The 21,151-nt window shown below is 37.5% G+C and overlaps 1 protein-coding gene across 1 annotated transcript in view; it reads left to right on the top strand.

Moving 5' to 3' along the window:
- The window catches only part of LOC126191010 (HEAT repeat-containing protein 1), a 283,709-nt gene that overhangs the window by 211,549 nt on the left and 51,009 nt on the right, over positions 1-21,151 (top strand). The window contains exon 19 of the mRNA XM_049931695.1: positions 532-843. Within this exon, the coding sequence (XP_049787652.1) occupies positions 532-843 (312 nt within the window). The remainder of the gene's footprint in view (positions 1-531; positions 844-21,151) is intronic.

Below are 21,151 nucleotides of genomic sequence, written 5' to 3' on the forward strand. Positions count from 1 at the left end.
AAAGCATGAATTAGAAACTTCCATTTATTATGAGAATTTGTGAGAATTTTTGTGCTTGTAGGAAGAGATTGCCTACCAGAAACTTATATCACTTACTCAAGAGTATTTAGGGAGAAATGTATTCTTAATTATGTCCTGAGACTTTAGATGTGGTTTAGCTGAAGAAGAAATCAAAGTAATTGTGCAGCATGCTGGTACGGTTGCAACCAAATGACTTCATCCATATGAAAGTGTAAAACAAATGCTCAGGAACTTAAACGGCTACCTTAGGGAGGCAGCAAACTTTAGTCACAAATAAAATAAAATTTGCATTTGTTAGAAACACTAATAACTGCATAATGACAAATTTGAGGAACAGAGTGCATCTTTTTCAATGCCATAGTCTTACTAATTTATTAAAATTAACCGTATAAGAAAACCTGTGATACTGTTAGTTACTTTTAAGTGTTTAGTATTAATATAAATGAATATTTTTTTCAGTGTCTAGCAGTGATTTATTAATTGTATTTACTACAATAACTCACATTCTAGGTAAATGCATTACTGCCACGAGGCATGTTCCTGTTGGTAATCCAGGGGCTCCTACAGAACGAATTATTGACAGTACGCCGCAAAGCTCTGGAGCTGTTAAATGCAAAGTTACAATATCGTGTGGAATTTGTTTCAACTTGCAAGCCAGAAGAATTACTGTCATTATTATTACCAGTTACAAATATAATAAAATGCATTTCGTCTGGTGAAGAATCTACGCAGGAAGAGGAAATGATTCAGCAAACAGCATTGTTTTCTGTGAAACTATTTGCAAGGGCATTGGCTGCAGAGCATCCAGATGAATTTAAGAAGGTAATAATTTCTAACTATGTTGTTCTCTGTTTTTAAATTTTTAATTAGTATTACACGTGTTGGGCAGTGATGCTCAGAGATGGAAAGTTTGTGCATGTATTGCTTTGGGATTAAGAGGGATGTAGAACATCTTGTTTCATCAAAGTATGAGGCACACTTCTGAATTTCAGTTTAAAAGTGATGAATGTAAATTGTAGAAAGTAATTAATGCTGTGAAAATACAGGCAAATATTCTCAAACAGTAATTAAAATCTGAAGTAACTGTAATAACTGCGTATAGCTATGTCAGAGTATTGTCAAAACTGTGACGAGAATAGGGTAAGCTACTGAGGAAGTGCCACATACTGCCACTAAGAAACAGGTAGGATTTATAAGCAGTCATAAAGAAATAAAAAAGTTTTTGAGTTGGTCTTCACATCGCTTCTGTGGACACACTGTAGAGGAATCTTAAGAGGTATCAAATAAAAGTACTATTAATTCACCAGTAATGTTTACAGTGGCAACCTGAGTATAATAGGAATAATTCTCTCTATCTTCCTCTATCTAACTGTTACGGACACGTACCGTATTTACTCGAATCTAAGCCGCACTCGAATCTAAGCCGCACCTGAAAAATGAGACTCGAAATAAAGGAAAAAAAAAAATTCCCAAATCTAAGCCGCACCTGAAATTTTAGACTCAAAATTCAAGGGGAGAGAAAAGTTTTAGGCCGCACCTCCAAATCGAAACAAAGTTGGTCCATTGTAATATGAGACACAATATAGGTCGAATGAATGACGATACAGCTACAGTAGTTTGGTTCGAGTCGAAAGCTTAGCAGTTAAGCTTTACCAGGTAGCCATTGCTATGCATCAGGCGCTCCGTCCGTATTTATACAGATACCCTTCCTTTTTCACGTGCTTCATCTGGTTTGAATCGATTGCTTATTTTGCTTTGATCTGATAAGTGCCGTTTTCTATGTTATAGGTGTTTACGTCAGTCACTCGAAGCTGAAAATGCATTACTATACTGTGTCATGCATTGTTTGTCGCATTCTGATAGTGCGAGTTTACGGCCTGTCGCTGCTCGCGGCATGGCTTGCTTTTGTGCGCGCTACCGCCGCCTACAATTTAAAAAAGAGAGGAATCGTCTCATTAGCGAAACAATGGCAAGAGACTGCTATTTGTTGTTACTTACACTGCTGCTTTCTTTGATAATGATCAACAAGAACCAAATAATAGACTGCGTATGATAGAACATGTTCTGAACGAGAGTTTGGCGAACATTTTTCTCCGTTTGAAAATCTTTGCGGCCGCTTCTTTAGTACATCAAATTCTGCACAGAAATTAGTCATCTTAGATTTAAAAATCTAGTCAGTTGCCGTGCTTCATTTCTGACTGTATCACTATTAGGCATAAGAGTAATACGAATATAAACATGACACGATACGTATATTCTTCCGCGTTTGCTGTTGTCTCACTCTAGTTTCGTAGTTTATTTGGCAGACAGGATTTAAATGAAATAGAAGCAAACACGAAAGAATACATGGCAAAATGTTTATATTCGTATTATTCTTATGGTGAAGAGAACACTGCATGTGATTCACATTTCATCAGGTTCCTATTAGCAACCATCTCTTCTCACAGGTAGGAAAAAATTCAGAACGTACAATTGGCCATATTGACAAAAATCCCAGTATTACCAGTCGGATTTTCGTAGTACATTGAAATTCGAAGATGAACAATACGGAATTTGTATTTACTTCGTTGGATTATTTATGAAAAAGCAGTGGTCGAAACTCGGGCGGAGAAAAAAAGCTCGTCTTCCAATTTTTTTTTTTAAATTTTATTTACTGACACAGAGGTATTGGCGCCAGTATTTATCTTTGTGCCTACAAAGGATGCCTGTGTAGCGCTACATATATTCGACGGCAGAAGTTAGTTGTGGCGGCACCTATCAACATTTTTCAGAACTTCCACTTGCTTTGCACTCGATTCTAAGCCGCAGGTGGTTTTTTGGATTACAAAAACCGGAAAAAAAGTGCGGCTTAGATTCGAGTAAACACGGTAAACAACTTAGATTGTGTAGCAACACCACCACCACAACCAGTGTGTGTTAGTTTTATTTAATTGTAAATTATTATGGTTATACATTCCACTATCTTCAGACCCCTAGATCAATACACCAAACATATCATTATTGTACTACTTGTCAACTGAATTACACTGAACCATTTTAAATTGTATATGTACATGTGACTATCGTAGTATGACAACAGGAAACAGCTACAGATAATTCTCCACTGTAAGACAGGACGCTTGTAATAGTTGCTATAAACCCAGATAGCCTGTACAGTGGGTGTATTACTCAGTAAGGGCAGTAGCCATATATGAATGAGAAGGCGAAAGGGTTTTTGTGGGTGTTATACCCTTATCGATACCGATCTCTCACATTGAATTGGAACTCAGTTGTTTCAAGCTGTAGGCAGGAGCCAAACTATTATATGGCAGACCAATATATATGCTGTCAAGAAGAAAAGACTTAACGCCTGAAGGGTATCTGTCGGTGAAAGATCTGGTTGCAGATCGGTGCTTCTGATAAAAGGTGCCCATAAAAATGAGGCATCTATTAACACTTTGCTGTCTGCACGTCACGTACAAATTGATTCACTTGGTGCCGGCACCGCTAATTCGAATTACTTGGCATGGCGCCGGCCATTCTTGATATTATCGGGAGATAATAAATTGTTAAGTTTTACTAATCTCATCGTTAGTTCTCATAAGTTCTCAACCCTGTTCCCTACTCTCATGATATTTCGAAGATATACATTCATAAATAAATAGCAAATTTGTTTGTTTCATATATTTGTTTATTTGCATTGTCTTCGGTACTTAGTATTTCTCTTTCCTATGATATGCAACTAAACAGTCTCCAAGATGTAACGCAACTCCAGAAGACTTGCACATTAAGTTGTTAAGTTGTTTGTTCTTCTTTTTTTGTTTCTGGAACATACTTGGCAGTTTATTCATTTTCATTCATTTGTTTCGGAAATAAGTATTTGTTGGTGTTGCTTTATGTAACTGAAAAGTCTGTCAACGGGATCATGATGAGATGTACGTGATGTAGTGGCAACATCCAACTTTTGCTCAGAAGCTGGTACATGGTCTTTTATCCATGAATCAGACACCTCCCAAAAAAAAAAAAAAAAAAAAAAAAAAAAAAAAAAAAAAAAAAAAAAAAAACGTGAAATCAGAGACTCTTGTGTTCTGTATTGAAATATCGACATCTACGGAATGCGTTGAATAATGCGCAATTAAAGAGGTACATACAAACCTTTTTTGACCATTCTACAGTTTTTCTGTTTATAGGGTAATAACTCAAATATTGGTCTGCTCGATCAACTCCTTTCATGTGTTTGTTGTAGTCTAATACACTTTCAGTTTTTTTAAATTTTGTAATTTGTTTTTCTACACTTTCTTTGAGTGACAGTCAAAGTGGCATTATGTATTGTAGAGATCGTTTTAGTTTTCGAAGCTCTCCATACCTGTGCGAGTAATTCACCTTTCTGTTGATGACAAGCTTCAAACACATTGCCCTGTTCCCTGCTTTAATTTTTCCAGAAAGCCTCTATTTTGGCATATCGTTCCACAAACTCGAATTTTCTTTTCAAGTAACTTCTCTGCAAGCTCTATACAGTTATTATAATTACCCATGTAGAGGTGATGCCACTTTCCATAACAAGGTGTCAATAGTTTCATCACTGTTATTGCTAAAGGCTGTCCAGCACTAGAAGATACCTTGAATGAGCAAATGTATCCCGTTCTCAAATTGCACAGCATCTGAATGAGTATGCCATATTTCATAATTTTCGACAGATTGTAAACTTTAAAATTTAACCGTCTATGCTACAGTATCATTCTTTCATCAGTTGAGATGTTTTGACTTGGATAAAACGTTTGTTGAAACTTTTTGGAAAAATAATCAGTTACGAATTGCACTTTGAAAAGCCGGTAGGCATTATCCGGTTTATTGTTGTTATCGGAAAAATGTAAGAATGATAATATTTGTCTGAATCGGTTGCGGGACATCGTTTTGCAAAATATCGTTGTGTCTGTCAATGGATTCTTTGACCAATAATCATCGTTCATTGCTTTTTTTACAGTGCCCTTAAGGATAGCAAGCCCAAACCAATTTTCTAAGTTTGAGTCCCACAACATCAACAAATTTCACTTTTTTTCTAATTTTTTTAATCCAGTTTCCTGTTATTGCAAATTTGACTGTAGTACTAGTTGGTTTCGTTGCTAATATATTCAGATAGATGGTTCCCAATATATAATTCTGTGATATCCTCAACGCTCTGTGTATCTTTGGGAAATATGTTTGGACCCGAAGATCCTTCAAATTTATTATTGGTCCTCGGTAAATCAAAATCTAACCAGTGTGCACTGTCTTCTTCGTCTGATTCATCCGAATCAGTTGGCAACCGTAGCATTCGCTGAATTCTTCTTGGGCATATTTCACTAACTTCTGACGATTCCGCTTCGCTTTCATTTTTTTTTTTATGTCCTATGTCTTATTCCCAATCGACCAAGTTGTCCGGAACATCAGACAAGATGTCCGCGCATTCATCGTAAGCAATCGTATCTTTCGTCTGCCTTGATGAAAGGGCACAAGTTCTTAAAAATCTTGTTGATGTGTGTAACTTATTGTTACCTAAACAAAACCCCAGCAGAATGCAAAAGATAACAAAGTGCTGTCACTGGCCACTGCGCGATACTATGCACACAACACCACTGTGGTGTCACCGGCCGTTGACTGCTATTTCGTGCATGACACCATTGTGGTGTCGCCGGACGGCATGGTGTTGACATAGAAGGTGGGAAGACGGTATGTGGATGTACATGAAAGAAAAACCTTTGATGTTGAGATGAACCAAGTTCTCAGATCTGCACATTTATGACAGTTGAATAAATATTAAATAAATAACTTGGCCATATTTATCTGTTGCATGATGGGTATCAGTAGGACAAAAAATGGAAGTTGGTGAGGGAATACATAAGCATGCGCTCTGGTAAAAAATATCATGCTTAATTCAAGAGCAGCTGAACAAACTAATAAGCTAACCAACTGATAAATGGGTGATGGTTGCTATTCTTCATAGCACTGTGGGGTAAGTTACAAAATTACATTTACAGCTGCATCTTGGAGACCCCAGCACAGTTTATCATTAATTATGGAAGGCTCAGAGAAATATTTCAGTGGCGACATTCACACACATTTCCTGACCGTATTTAGATCAAAAAGGAAGTATTTCGTAAAGGCTGGGAGTCGCTAGTCTTGTTTACATTTATTAGACCTAAATTTCACACGAGTGTAGATTTTTGTTTTTGACTAGAGTTATTGCTTCACAGTTAAATTAATTTGTGTCAGTCATACAGAGTTTAGGTAGTTTAAACTTTTGGAATTCTGAAACTGCGAGGGTTGAATGAAAAGTAATGCCTCCACCTTTGTTAATTGGATTTGGATGGGAATACTTTAGTAAATCAAATGCAGGAATAATTGTTAGAATGGGATCTTTAATTACCAATATTCACTTTTCCACATAATCACCAGCCAGTTGGATACATTTATGCCAACGATGAACAAGTTTTCTGAAGTTGTCAGGGAAGAAGTCGACACTCTGTTTCTGCAACCTACACGTTTGTATGAAATTCTGATTGGGCTTGCAATTTCTCTCTGAGCGATACGACGATCATCCCGAATCAATCTGTCAACATTTTGCTTGTGAAACTCAGTGGTTGCTGTCACAGGACGTCCAACTCTTTGTTTGTCAAGCAGGTCAGGTGTTCCCGCCTCAACATCTTGAAACTTGCTTGCTCAACGATGTACAGTACTCATAACAGAGTCACCATAAACTGCTTTCATTTTCTGATGAATCTCCTTTGGGGTGACACCTTCTGCTGTCAAGAATTCAATGACTGCACATTTGCTTAAATCACATTGACCGACCATCTGCACATGGTTCCATACTTTACACTGTAACAACACAACCATTCAATGCTAAGGCTTCCCGCCAACTGGAACTGTAGAGAAGAGGCTACGGAACCAGCCAGTACCTGCCAACTGTTGAAGAGTTACGAAGGTGGAGGCACTACTTTTCAGTCAACCCTCATAATTTGTGAGTTTTACCTCGAGACAGTAATTTTGACATGTAACGTTTTCCACAATCTGTGAACACACGGTTGTCACAAACAAAAATTCTGCCTAAAATGAGTGATAATATTCAGAATAGCTGATGAAGTTGGACAGGGTACATTAATGTGAGTCACAGTCTGTGAACTTAAGGCTCTCAGAGCCGTACTGAACATGTGCTGAGACAACAAAGATAAGTGGAAGTTAGATTACTAACTGAAACAAGAGTTAGCAAGGTTTCAGAAATCTATTCAATTATACTATAGTCATGAGATCACCAACAAACTAAATCAGACTGAACTGAGAAGTCCACTTATTTGAACAGAGGTAGAGCAGAAAAATGGCATGGTTACAATTTTCTGAAATTAACCAGAAAAATTCTGTATGTCACTCAACAAGCAATGACCAACGAGAGCAAGACTTTAGTTTCGACTGGAGCTGAAATCTACAAAAATAAGATAATGAGTTAACTATGAAGAGAGACACTCACACTTAGTCACTTTTGCCCATTTCAGTCTCTTGGAACACTGGCAAGCAAACTCTTTTGTAACCACTGCGTTCCATTCCTTCGGAAGTGCCCCGAGAGTTCCCTATTGTGTGGTGCCAACCTGTATAAGAGTTTCAGCTAAGGCAAACAGAAACTTCTTTGCTACCTGATACATGCTTTAATGGGTTGGCTATTCTGCCACAGTAGCAGACTACTTTTACTCCCATTGATCTAGATACTGAAATTTACCTTATATACTCTCATTCATGCTTTTCATTCAATATGCGCACGGCACTCCGATAATTACCAAAAATCTTAGTAAAATGTGAGGTGAAATAAAGGTAATATACCTTGTAGCCACTATAGGTGCCCTCAGCTGCTTAGTCCCTTTTTTGTAGTTCACAGTTTACACCCATAATTAATGTGCCAGAGGTGGATACATTAAGTGAAATGTTAAACAAAATGGTGAAGAGGCTCACGTAGAGACCCTTCACTTCCTTACTCTGCTGTGCTGCTTCGGTTTGTACAGAAATGATATTAGTTTCAAAAGTGAGTTGACAGTCCTGCAGCTAGGCAGATGCGCTTATACGAAGCTCTCACTAAGTTATTTGATTAATATTGAAATAAGAGCTAATTTAGTTAATATTTAGAATAGTGTATTCACTTCTTTTCTAGGCTATCTACTGAAAGTTTTGCTTTCCTGACCATATTTAGATCAAAAAGGAAGTATTTCGTAAAGGCCGGCAGTTGCTAGTTTTGTTTATGTTTTTTAGGCGTAAATTTTGTGCGAGTGTAGATTTTCGTTTTGGAGAGTTCATTGTTTCAAAGTCAAATTAATTTGTGTCACTCATACAGAGTTTAGGCAGGTAAAACTTTCGGAAGTAAGTTTAAAAGTTTGTTTACATTAAGTGTTTATTTATGGATTGGTACAGGTTACGAAACTACTGTGGTCTTGTGCCAACTTATTCTCTGCTTTTGTGTTAAGTTTGTCTATCAAACCATGTGTGACAAATGTGGTGGTTGCCGTAGAAATTTGAAAGAGAAGGTATTCTGTGTAGACTGTAAGTTATGGTTTCATTGGGGCGAATGTAGCGGCGAGGAGATGGGGGTAGAAAATAAGGCTCTTCTATGACAGTGTAGGTCATGTAGAAAGAACAGAAAAATCGCTGAACAGGAGGCAAAAATTTGTGCCCTTAAAGCTGAATTAGATAACATAAACTTGGAATTATGTAGATTAAGGGAGGAAAAAGAGACTGGGAAAAGGTAGTAAGCAAAGGGCGAAAAAGGGAAACAATTGAAAAACCTCCAGAAATTCAAATAGTAAATCAGTTTGGCTTGCTATCTGAAGTGGAGGAAGGGCCTCATCCAGATGTAGTTGAAAGTAGGTTTAAGCAGAATATTAGCGTAAAGAAAACAAGACAGGTCTGGATCAAACCAGAATAGGAAAGAAGAATGCTGCTTATAGACAGCAGTCGTGGGAGGTGTGTGGGCCTGCAGTTTCAGGAGAAATTAGGTGCAGGGTACTAGGTCACAAGTTTTGTAAAACCAAGTGCTAGCCTTAGCCAGGTGACAGAAAACTTAGTCAGCTGTGCAGGGACTTTGAGAAGAACAGGGTGTATACGACCCGGGACATCCGGCAGATCCGGGAAAAACACGGGGATTTTTTCATCCGGGAGAAAACAGGGAAAAACCCGGGAATTGTTTAGAATTCCGGGAATTTTTCATTGTTTTAGTTTTCAGTTAAATTTTTGTGATTTTAACTGGTAAGAACCAATACTCTAACCAAGGATATTACTGTATCCCGCTACTGCAGAATAATACTGCAGCAACATAACATGAACGACAGAAAAAATAAAAATAAAATAAAACTCAAGTTGCAAAGGAAAAGCACTGTATGCAACAACAAAACACGTTGCTCATACAAGCGTCTGCCAACAGCAAAGTGTGTCAAAGGCTTTAGGAAGACTATGCAATGCTTTATAACAACAAACTGCCTCCGATGAGCGTGACGTGACAGCTGTTAAAATTAGATTCGTTTGAGCTGTTGCAGGTGGGCTCTTGAGCATGCGCAGCTGAGTCGCGCATGAGTAATACGTTCTCCCGCTTCTGGTTACTGGAGTGCGGCTGGGCGCCACTACTTAATATTGCCTCGGTTCGGAAATATAGTAAATCTGTGGCTGATGCACAGAGCTGTCTGAGTTGCGGCGGTGAGCGTCCACGTGACCTGTGTTTACGTTCAGTGATTTTGTTGTTTCCTCTTCGCTCTCACGTTAAATGATAACAAAACGGATTTTTGTGGACGGGAGCTATCAAATGAATTAAAATACGTTCGCGTAATTACAGAAGGCTAAAATATGTTATTAGTTTCAGATTTTATTTCCACCTTTCTGACAGAACAATGAAGCTATTTTTGCCGGTTTGGTAAAGAGATTCGGGTTAAAGTTAATCTTTTCTGCTGAGGCAGTGAATTTATTTGAAACGAAGTGTTTAATTTCACACTATTGGCTAGTTTCAACTGTTCGCTGCACGTATGGCATTATGCCATTATAAAGAACCAAACATGAGATAAGACAGTACTGGTACTCCAAGAAAATTTACACACGAATGTGCATTTTAAGCAGAATTATGCGTTTTAGTATGGTTCACGAAATTCTGACGCTCTTGAAGTATCATCTGATGTCTTGTTTCTTTTATGCCATATGTAAGCTCTTTTTATGTTTTACACGTACGAACATATGGGCTTCCTGCGTCGTCATAGCTGCGCAAGCGCGGTGACACCTTTTAGCTTGCGCTCTCTTGCAGCTGCTGAAACGAACCTATTTCTAACAGGTTGCGGGAAAATATTGCGAATGGTGGTTTGAAAAGCGTTACATTCAAAGCAGATTTCCTTTTACGCAAGATGAACTATGTGCGAGAATGTACGCTGAATTTCTTAAATCACAAAGCGTTTGACTCTCATTTAAAAATCATCTCTTTGAGAACGACCATTTAGAAGAATTTAGAGCCCAAAAGGTTAGACATTTACGTTGTTTTACTGCCACATTTGTGTGATGTATCTTAAAGCGTAACATGCGCAAGAAAGATCAACATTATATGTTGAAGCTTAGCTTCTCTTCCAGCTTATTAATCTTCGAGACCAATATTATATGTGAATGCTGTGTATATTAAATTAAACCATTAACTTTTCTTATTTGTGTGTTCGCGCTACTTAAGAGTGGTCTTGCTATTGGCTCACTACGTCATGTGTCCTATGCTGCCATCAGCTTGGGAGATCACGTGACAGGAGCTATGACATTCTTACAAAAGCGCATCGCAATCTCGATTTCAATGTTCCCGAATGTGATATGCGGTGTTTGGTGGAATTCAGATTTATACCTTCGTAATACGAAAATGTGCAGCGTACATGTCGCTGCACATCAAAGGTCTTTCAAAACGTGTTTTCCCACATCTAAGTTTCGTTTTCTAAAGTGCTGGGAAATTCTACTATAGCATATAAAACCATAGGACTGATGAGTTTTACAGTGCAGAGGAAGAGTATACTGTAACGTAACACGGAAAAAGTGTATTTTCATCCGGGAGAAAGTGCATTTTTAACCCGGAAATCCGGGATTTTTCTTTCCTTGTCCACGTATACACCCTGAAGAAAGATCAGGTAATTATAGTTAAAGGAGCAGGACAGCCTGGCTATGAATGCAAGATACAGTATTAGGAATGACCTGGATAAAATAGGAGCAGAAACTGGACACACAGATGTTGGGTTTGTGGAGGTGTTTCAGTGCCATGATCAGCCCTGAGTAAACACTGGTGTAAGGCATGTTAACACTGAGCTGAACAGGATGCTCCAGACACTGGCAAAATCTCACATAAGTGTTGTTCCAGTTAATGCTGTTGGCAGGTGCGGATACACAACACATGTTCTGCACCTGAACAGGAAGGGGGCAAAATAAGGTAGTTTCTCTATTAGCAGAAACTGTAAGGGGGCCACAGTCACATAAGGGGTGATCCCTGTGGGTAATAGGTCCAGGCTTTAGGTTAAAGCCAAAGTTCAGACAGATAACAATCAAGATAAGTAGAATAAAAGAAACTTCATGTACAGTAAATAGGGGCAAAGCTAAGGGCAGTATCGACCTACTTCATCAAAATATAAGGGGAATAAAAAAGAAAGTAGATGAGCTATTAGTGTGTTTAGATGATCTCAACAATAACAATGAGATTGATATACTCTTGTCTGTTTGAACACTATATAACTGTGGGGATGGATAGTGTTAGTATAAATGGGTATAATTTAGCATCTTACACTTGTAGATGTAGGATGGATAAAGGAGGAGTTGCCTTTTTCATAAAATTAGGGTATAAATACAAAACTGTAGAAATAAGCAAATTTTGTGTTGATCAGCACTTTGAGGTTTGTGTTGATCAGCACTTTGAGGTTTGTGCTTGTGAACTTCAGCTACAAATGTAGTATTGATATTAGCAACAGTGTACAGGTCCCCATTAGGAGACTGGGAGCTATTCATAAAAGAGTTTGACTCCCTATTATGCTGTGTGTCAGACAGAAAGAAGTAGTTATTAATCTGTGGTGATTTCAATGTAAACTTTCTGAGTAATTCTGATAGGAAAAGTGAACTAGAAGTGTTATTAACAACTTATAACTTAGACTCAGTGGTCAATTTCCCTACACGTATAGCTCAAGAAGTAGCACTCTAATAGATAATTTATTTGTACAGAAAGAGGATGTAAAACAAACACATGCTTTTCCTCTGGTAAATGGACCATGATGCACAACTGATTAACTTAAAAGACCTAACAGGGTGTACAGTTCAGAAACCATTAAGTAAAAGTGTGAGGTTGCTCAATCCAGTATCTATAGAGCACTTCAGAGAAAGTTTAAGAAATGTTGATTGGGGAGATGTATATAATGAGCCAAATTCTAATGATAAATGCAACAAATTTCTTGATAAATTTATATCCCTTTTTGAACATTGTTTTCCAAAGAAAATTACTAAATGTAACAACCACATACTTTTCAGAGAAACCTTGGATTACTATAGGTATTAAAGTGTATTCAGAAAGAAAAAGAAAACTGTATGAGACAGCAAGAACTAGTAAAGATCCAGAAGTAGTTTCACACTATAAAAACTATTGCAACACACTGAGAAAAGATGTAAGGAAATCAAGAAATATGTATGTTAGAGAAGAAATTAACAACTCCGGCAATAAAATCAAATCAGTATGGAATGTTGTTAGACAGGAGACGGGAAAAGTAACCACTGGGGTAGGTAATATTACTATTAAAGAGAATAAGACCATCATAACTAACAGTACACAAGTAGCTAATGTATTTAACAACCATTTCTTAAGTGTAGGAGAAAAAATTGGTGAGAAGCCAGGCGGTACATGGAAGAGAAAATTTAGTCAGATTTAAGTTTCGCCTAACAGCCTCCTGTGAAATATTATAAGTAAAATTATTAAATCTTTGAAAAATAAATGTTCTGTGGGAGTAGATGACATCTCTAATAAGATATTAAACCAATGTGGAGCAATTACAGCTGATGTTCTGAGTCACATATGTAATGCATCACTAACTCAAGGTATTTTCCCAGACAGGATAAATTATGCCACTGTCAGGCCTGTCTACAAAAAGGGGGACACCACAGATGTCAATAATTATTGGCCAGTATCCTTGCTTACAGCATTTTCAAAAATCTTCGAGACAATAATGTGCTCAAGTGGTTAGCCATCTCAACAGTAATGGGATACTTAGTAAATCACAGTTTGGGTTTCAAAAATGCTGTTCCACTGAGACAGCAATATACAGTTTCACTGTCCACATAATACAGTCTTTAAATTGTAAAATGTCACCAAAGGAATTTTCTGTGACTTGTCCAAAGCATTTGATTGTGTTAACCATGAGATTATGTTACAGAAGTTACAATTCTATGGCATAAATGGAATAGCATATGAGAGTTTTAAGTCATACCTACAGAACAGGAAACAAAAAGTTTCTTTATATGGGTCAAGTGATTTAAATAAGTTTGTCACTTCATCTAACGGGAGTGAAATTACATTAGGTGTTCGACAGGGTTCAATCATGGGTCCCCTTCTGTTCTTTATGTATGTGAATGATCTCCCTTCTTATCTGAAACAAGAAGCTGAACTGACACTGTATGCTGATGATACAAGCATCATTATTAATCCAGTAAAAGAAACTCCAAATGAAAATGATAGAAATAAGGTCTTTGGAAAAGTCATTAATTGGTTTTCTGCAAATTGGCTTGTTCTAAACTTCAGAAAACACAGTACATCCACTCTTCTGCTGCAAAAAGCACAGCTCCTTCAATAAATATAACACATCAACAGAAGTCAGTAGATGGGGTAGAGCATACTAAGTTTCTGTGTGTACATATAGATGAGAATCTTAATTGGAAAATTCATATTTTGGATCTTCTAAAATGACTAGGTTCAGCAAGTTTTGTAATCAGAATAATTACCAATTTTGAGGATATAGAAATTAGTAAGCTAACATACTTTGCATACTTTCACTCTCTGATGTCTTATGGAATAATATTTTGGGGTAACTCAACACTTAGACAAAAAGTATTCACTGCTCAAAAGAAAGTGGTTAGAATAATGTGTGGGATTCGTAGTCGCACATGTTGTAGGCATCTTTTTAAGAGATTGGGAGTTCTTACAACATGCTCAATACATTTAATCACTATTGAAATTTGTTCTCAACAACATGGACCAGTTTAAAAACAACAGTGACATCCATGGTTATAATACCAGAAAAAAAAGAAAGACTTACACTATCCTTTACTCAACGTATCTTGCTATGCTGCTATAAAAATTTTTGACAAATTGCCAGATGAACTAAAATTTCTGACAGACAGCAGTAATAGCTTCAAAAATAAATTTAAATCATATCTCCTTGACAACTCCTTCTATACCATAGATAAATTCTTGAATACGAGTAAGTAAATCTATAAATATAATGTATACATGTTGTGCCATTTAAGGGAATGTGGTAAATAATAGAAATATTAATCATTAACATTGTATTTCAGTCTTGTGTATGTAATTATGCTGTGCTTCACATCGAAGTACCACATGATATCATAATGGTATCCTAAATTGCTGATGAAAACAATCAGTGGATTGTTGAGGCTTCCAGAGCTATTTAAATATTTATGGCTGTTCTTTCTCCTGGAAGAGTTTAATGCAATAATTTGGTGTGTTTACCTACAATTGTAGATTAAAGCTGTTTTCATGTAGAACATTCAGTATGCTACTGTATTGGTGTCAGCCAGGCATTTCACTCCTGTTTTGTGTTTTAATGTAGAAAAGACACTTCTCAGTTGTACAACAGCTCCTACCTACTGTGAATTATGACACTGATATGGCTATATTAAAATTTTGTCAATCTTTATTTAAACAGGAGCTGCCCGTTTCACATCACAGAGTACAGCCCACTACCATTACTTTCAGCATACTATCCTCTGTGTTGTCATTGTAGCAAGTTTGATCTGTTAATCATCCTGCTGGAAGCACAATCATGGTTACATTTCACATCAGATATACAAATGAGCTGATGCGTGTCATAGATGCTTTAATCTTCTTCTTTGTTTGGCATTTGCAAATTTCAGAGCTGCAGGAAGTACTGACTGTAACTCATTATAAGTAAACATGTGGGCATTTTGCGTAAAGAGTAAAGCAAAAGATAAAGTAATGTATTAGGAGAAGTAAAGATGTGAGGTCAGGTCGTGAATCTTTCCGGGATTGCTCTGTCAGTAAGAGCATTGCCCGTAAAAGTCAAGCTTATGGGTCTGCGTCGCAGTCTAGCACACAGTTTTAATTTGCTAGGAATTTTGGACAAAATGGTAAATAAGGTGAACTTGGCAGATTTTAGCAGTGTGATCAAAATGAGCAATTTTTACAAACTGCTGCAAAGTTTGTCATTACCCTCGTTTCTGTGTAAAACTCGAAAATCTGACTTCTTTCTAAAGGCTGATGCTCATACATAACCTCAAAGTGACTGTTAATTTCCTGTGTAAATAATTGGTATCCTAGATATGACGTCAGATGAAATAATCCTATTTCCAGTGAACTATGTGTTGGTAATAGTTTTATTTGCCTATGCCACATTTCCTGACCTTTTTGCACAAGTCTCAACATGTATGACATATTGTGGTGAAATCTTCAATGTGGTGTATCAATTAAACTGCACGTTCTTGTAGTAAGCAAATATAATTATGAAAGCCACCAGATATGCCATTCAGTTTACAAACATGTAAATTGACATGGCACATAATCACCTTTCCATCAGTCAGTCAAAGCATAGAGAATGTCATATAAACATGAATATTCTCAGATGTGATGGAGAAAAGAATTTAAATCATGCTGCAATCACTAAAGGGATGACATTTATTGGATTCACTGACTCAAGAGCCAAATTATAATACCTTATGTTATTCTACAGATCAGAATGTCACCATAACTTTAATTCAAAAAATAAAATAATATTGAGTTAATATTGAAATAGACATTCTAGAACACTGTTGTACCTCCCCAAACTGTTTGCATCAAGTCATGTGTACTGTGTTGTGATGGCCTGATTGGAGCAAACTGAGCAGGGACTGTGCTCATTTACATATTTCTGAAGTGCTTTGTTTGGTGGTTTCCATATTTACATAATGTGACTTTGATAGCCAATAAAAGTTTGAATATTTTAACAAAACTGTGTCATGACTGTCAATGTTTATTTTATACAAAAGGCCAAATGTTAAAATAAGGAGTGTTGTGAACACTTTTAAAGAATGGAAACTGTTTTAAGCAGTAAGGCACACACGACACAGGAGAGACATGCTGCATATGGCCAACAGGCAGTAGAGCAAGTGAGCACAATGGTTAGCTTTCCCAGGCAAAAATGGTACACTGCCGCAATTGCAGTCACTGCTGAGGTGACAACTTGCTATAAGCAATGGAAATAGTCGTGGCCAGCTGACCATGGCCAAAACAAGGAAGTGCTGGCTCAGGTGGGGTATTTCTGGACTCTTCGATAGGTTCAAGAAGCTTCTGGAAAGATTTTGGTCATTAGAAAGACTTTCAGTGGAAGCAGGGGAGAGCAACACTGCCAGGGAAACTCCTCCAAGTCCCTGAAAAAGAACCATAAAAACGGCAGTCGGAGGCAGCCTCAGGAGTAATGGATGAGTTAAGCAGTGAGAGAGTTAGCGAGTGACTGACGCATTTGTAGTTACAGTCATCACCAGGAAGCAACTGAGTTGTCAGGAAGCATCACTGTAAAGCGACAGTTCTATGATGCTGCAGTAAACTACATGAAGACTGCACACTTTTTAGGAAGGAACTGATGTCCTGATAAGTATTGAGCCATAGTTCTTACATTGAATTTTCTGTAGAAACTGTAAAGAGTAATAGTATTTCTTTGTGTCAGAATATACAGAGGAACAATTGCTGCCTTACATTTGTCTTGTAGTATCTAGTTGCGCGAGTTGCAGGTAGGAATAAGAGGTCATTTTCTGTGTATAGGAAGGAACGAGTTGTCTCTCACATTCACATCTTGTCTTGATTCAAAAATTTGATGGTATCATCAGAACAATTTGCTAGGGAATCACTTCTCTCCAGTAGTAAAATGCGGTGCTCGTTAACTGGGGGTTGCTAGAGTGGTATGCTGTAATCATTGATGGATAAAAAGCCACTGTAAGACACTTCTCGGAGTAAGTTTTAATTACTGAAAAATAAAGTGCTTTTAACTTGTATTTGGAAGTGTTTACACTCTTTATTCACTTCCTACTAACTTCTCCTCTCTTTTCCAGCATTACGTCTGGTAAATATCCTAGGAGACTTTATGCCTCTCTCTTCTTTAAAGGGAAATTAACGGATTTCGACTACACTATCATCAAAGTCCTGACTGTGCCCACAAGTGATACTTTCATGCAGGGCTGGTGGGAGGTGACAACAGGAATCCCCTCAAATCTTAATCAAACTAAATATGGTGTGTTCAAGTAACAAAACTGGAGGAACTCTGATATGTCTCTCCTGATATGTCCTGTATGTGAGTTTGGAGGTAACTGAAACCAAGAATTAACTGAGTATTATGCCCACACAGATTGATATGACTAGTAATCTTTACTACACCCACAAGCAAGACTCTGAAAATTGTAGCACAGCTAGTATTGAATAAATGCAAATTATCACACATCTACCAAAATTAAGACTTCCCCTTACCAAAGCACTTCACAGATGGGAACACGCTGTCCATTTGTGATTGTGTGGTGCCTTGTATCCTAATTGTGGACACTACACAACATGCATATTTTTCCAACATACAGCAGTGAATAACACAAAAATTGGCACATAAACAAGGCAATGTCCAAATGCTGAAAATAACATTTAGGAACACTATACACATATAAAGATAAGCAATAAAAGTGAATGAGAAATAAAGAGAAATGGCTTTAGCATCATTAATAATAATAGTAATACTCCTTTGCAGTATTGAGGATGGTATCAGAGGATAAATGTTGTGTGTGTGTGTGTGTGTGTGTGTGTGTGTGTGTGTGTGTGTGTGTGCACGTGGGGGGGTGGGGTGGGGGGGGGGGGGGAGGATGACTTGTAACAGTAACTTAGTACATGAATGAAATTAATTTCACTTTTAAACTGAAAGTTAGTAAGAAAAAAAATGCTGTTCAGCTTGATGGGGACTTCAGTTACAAGAAAGGTACTGGCAATGAGAGGCTAATACTGTTTGAGCAGAAATGTTAGTTTTATTACAAAATGCTTTCCGGTAATAGTTTGCAAGGGTTGAGCTTTTTAACATTTGCAGAATGGCTCTCCATTTAGCTGGTGCTGTGAGCCTGTCATTGTCCTCCATGTTGTTTAACCATAATCCAGGAATTTGCGGTCCAGTAATTATCATTGTCATGCTAATCCTCTTAATTGAAATCTCTCGTTCGTGTATGCAGCAGGACAACGCGATTCTTGTAGAATCCTCTCTATTAGCTTATCTGCAACTGACGGCATAGGTTAGATATGCCCCATTCAATTAGTACATGACATATCCTGACATCATCATCATCATCGACTGTTAGCCATTTATAGTCACATCTACGTCTACATGATTACTCTGCAATTAACAGTTAAGTGCGTGGCAGAGGTTTAATCCAACCACCTTCAAGCTATTTCTCTATGGTTCCACTCTTGAACAGTGCATGAGAAAAATGAGCACTTAGATCTTTATGTGCGAGCACTGATTTCTCTTATTTTATCATGACGATCGTTTCTCACTCTGTAAGCGGTAACCGACAGAATATTTTTACACTTGAAGGAGAAAGATTGTGACTGAAATTTCACGAGAAGGTGCTGCCACAATGAAAAACACCTTTGTTTTAATAGCCTGCCACCCTTATTCATGCACCATATTTATTGAGCACTCTCTCTCTCCTATTTCACGACAATAAAAAATGAGCTGCCCTTCTTTAAACTTTTTTGATGTCCTCCACACCACACTGCACAGCAATACTCCAGAACAGAAGAGGGCAGATAAGCGTGATGTACTCGGTCTCTTTAATCGATCTGGTGCAGTTTCTAAGTGTTCTGCCAATAAGTCACAGTCTTTGGTTTGCTTGACTCACACATTATTTATGTTTAAGTTATTTGCAATTGTAATTCCTAAGTATTCAGGCCTTACCTGTTTATGGCCTTTAGATTTGTGTGATTTATCATGCAACTGAAATTCAGAGTATTTCTTTTAGGACTCATGTGGATAACTTCACACTTTTCATTATTTAGAGACAGTTGCCAGTTTTTACACACTGTACAGATATCTTGTCTAAATCATTTTGAAGTTGGTTTTGATCATCTGATGACTTTACAAGATGGTAAATGACTGCATCATTTGAAAACAATGTAAGAGGGCTACTCAGATTGTCTCCTGTGTTGTTTATGTAGATCAGGAACAGCAGAGGCCCTATAACACGTCCATGGGGGACGCCAGATATTACTTCAGTTTTACTCGATGACTTTCCATCAGTGACTATGAACTGTGACCTACCTGATGGAAAATCACGAATCCAGTCGCATAAATGAGACAATACTCCATAGGCATGCAATTTGATTAGAAGACGCTTGTGGGGAGCAGTTTCAAAAGCATTCCAGAAATCGAAAAATACTGAATCAATTTGACAAATACCATCGATAGCACTCATTACTTTGTGAGAATGTGAGAATAGAGAGCTAGTTATGTTTCACAAGAACGATTTTCCCTGAATCCGTGCTGATGGTTAGTCAACAAAACCTTTTCTTTGAGGTAATTCACTATGTTTGAACGCAGAATATGTTCCAAAACCCTACTGCAAATCAACATTAGTGATATGGGCCTGTAAATCAGTGGATTATTCCTGTTTCCGTTCTTGGGTATTGCTATAATTTGTGCAGCTTTCCAGTCTTTAGGTATAGATCTTTCGATGAATGAGCAGTTGTATATCATTGTTAGATATGGAACTAATGTATCAGCACACTCTGAAATGAACCTGAGCGATATGCAGTCTAGACCAGAGGCCTTGCCTCTATCAAGAGATTTGAGCTGCTTCAGTACACCGATGATATCTACTTTTAAGTTACTCTTGTTGGCCGTTGTTCTAGATTGGAATTCTGGAAGATTTTCTTTGTACTTTTTGTTGAACGAGTTTTGGAAAACCATATTAAGTAACTCTGCTTTAGTGACACTGTCATCAGTGACATAACCGTTGTTATTGCGTAGTGAAGGTATTGATTGCATCTTGCTGCTGGTGTGTGTTACATATGACCAGAATCTCTTTGGGTTTTCTGCTAGATTTTGAGACAAAGTTTGGATGTGGATATCATTGAAAGCATCTCGCATTGAAATTTGCATTGAATTTCACGTTTCTGTATAATTTCACCAATCTTGTGGATTTTGCATTGTTTTAAATTTGGCATGCTTTTTTTAATGCTTCTGCAAGAGTATTCTGACCCGTTTAGTGTACGAAAGGGGGGGGGGTGTCAGTACCATGGGTTAATTTATGTGGTATACATCTCTCAATTGCCATTGATGCAATTCAAACCACACCTGGTCTATGCTTACCTAGTCGGATCGGGAGAAGTGGAGACCGTCTCTTAGATAGGCATCTAATGAATTTTTATTTGCTTTTTTGAATAGATATACTTTGGGTTTATTTTTAGTGGGTTGGATGTTATGGTATTCAGTCTTGCTACAACTGCCTTGTGGTCACTAATCCCTGTATCCATCATGATGCATTTATAATGTGATTAACAATCTGAGATATACGCCAAACAGTCGGTGCTGTTGTGTCAGTGCATATTACGTGCTCGTGGCAATCTCATGCTGACCAACACATTGTACATTGTAAATTAATATTCTGAGTATCAGTTCATGGAGAGAAAAGCCATTAACGTATTTCTAGTTTAATTTGACAGACCACAAATGTACTACACAGTCTGTGCTGTTCCCAAGCAGCTTTCACATTGCTTGTCAATCTGCACACCATAGCTTTAAGGTTAATGTGCCAAGTATTAGTTCAGAATGAGAAGCAATGTGACATATTTGGTTATTGATCTCCTTGCCCACAGTGTACATCAAAATCAAAATGCCTGTCA

The sequence above is a fragment of the Schistocerca cancellata genome, chromosome 6 (genome assembly GCF_023864275.1).
Source record: "Schistocerca cancellata isolate TAMUIC-IGC-003103 chromosome 6, iqSchCanc2.1, whole genome shotgun sequence".
Classification (NCBI taxonomy): Eukaryota; Metazoa; Arthropoda; class Insecta; order Orthoptera; family Acrididae; genus Schistocerca; species Schistocerca cancellata.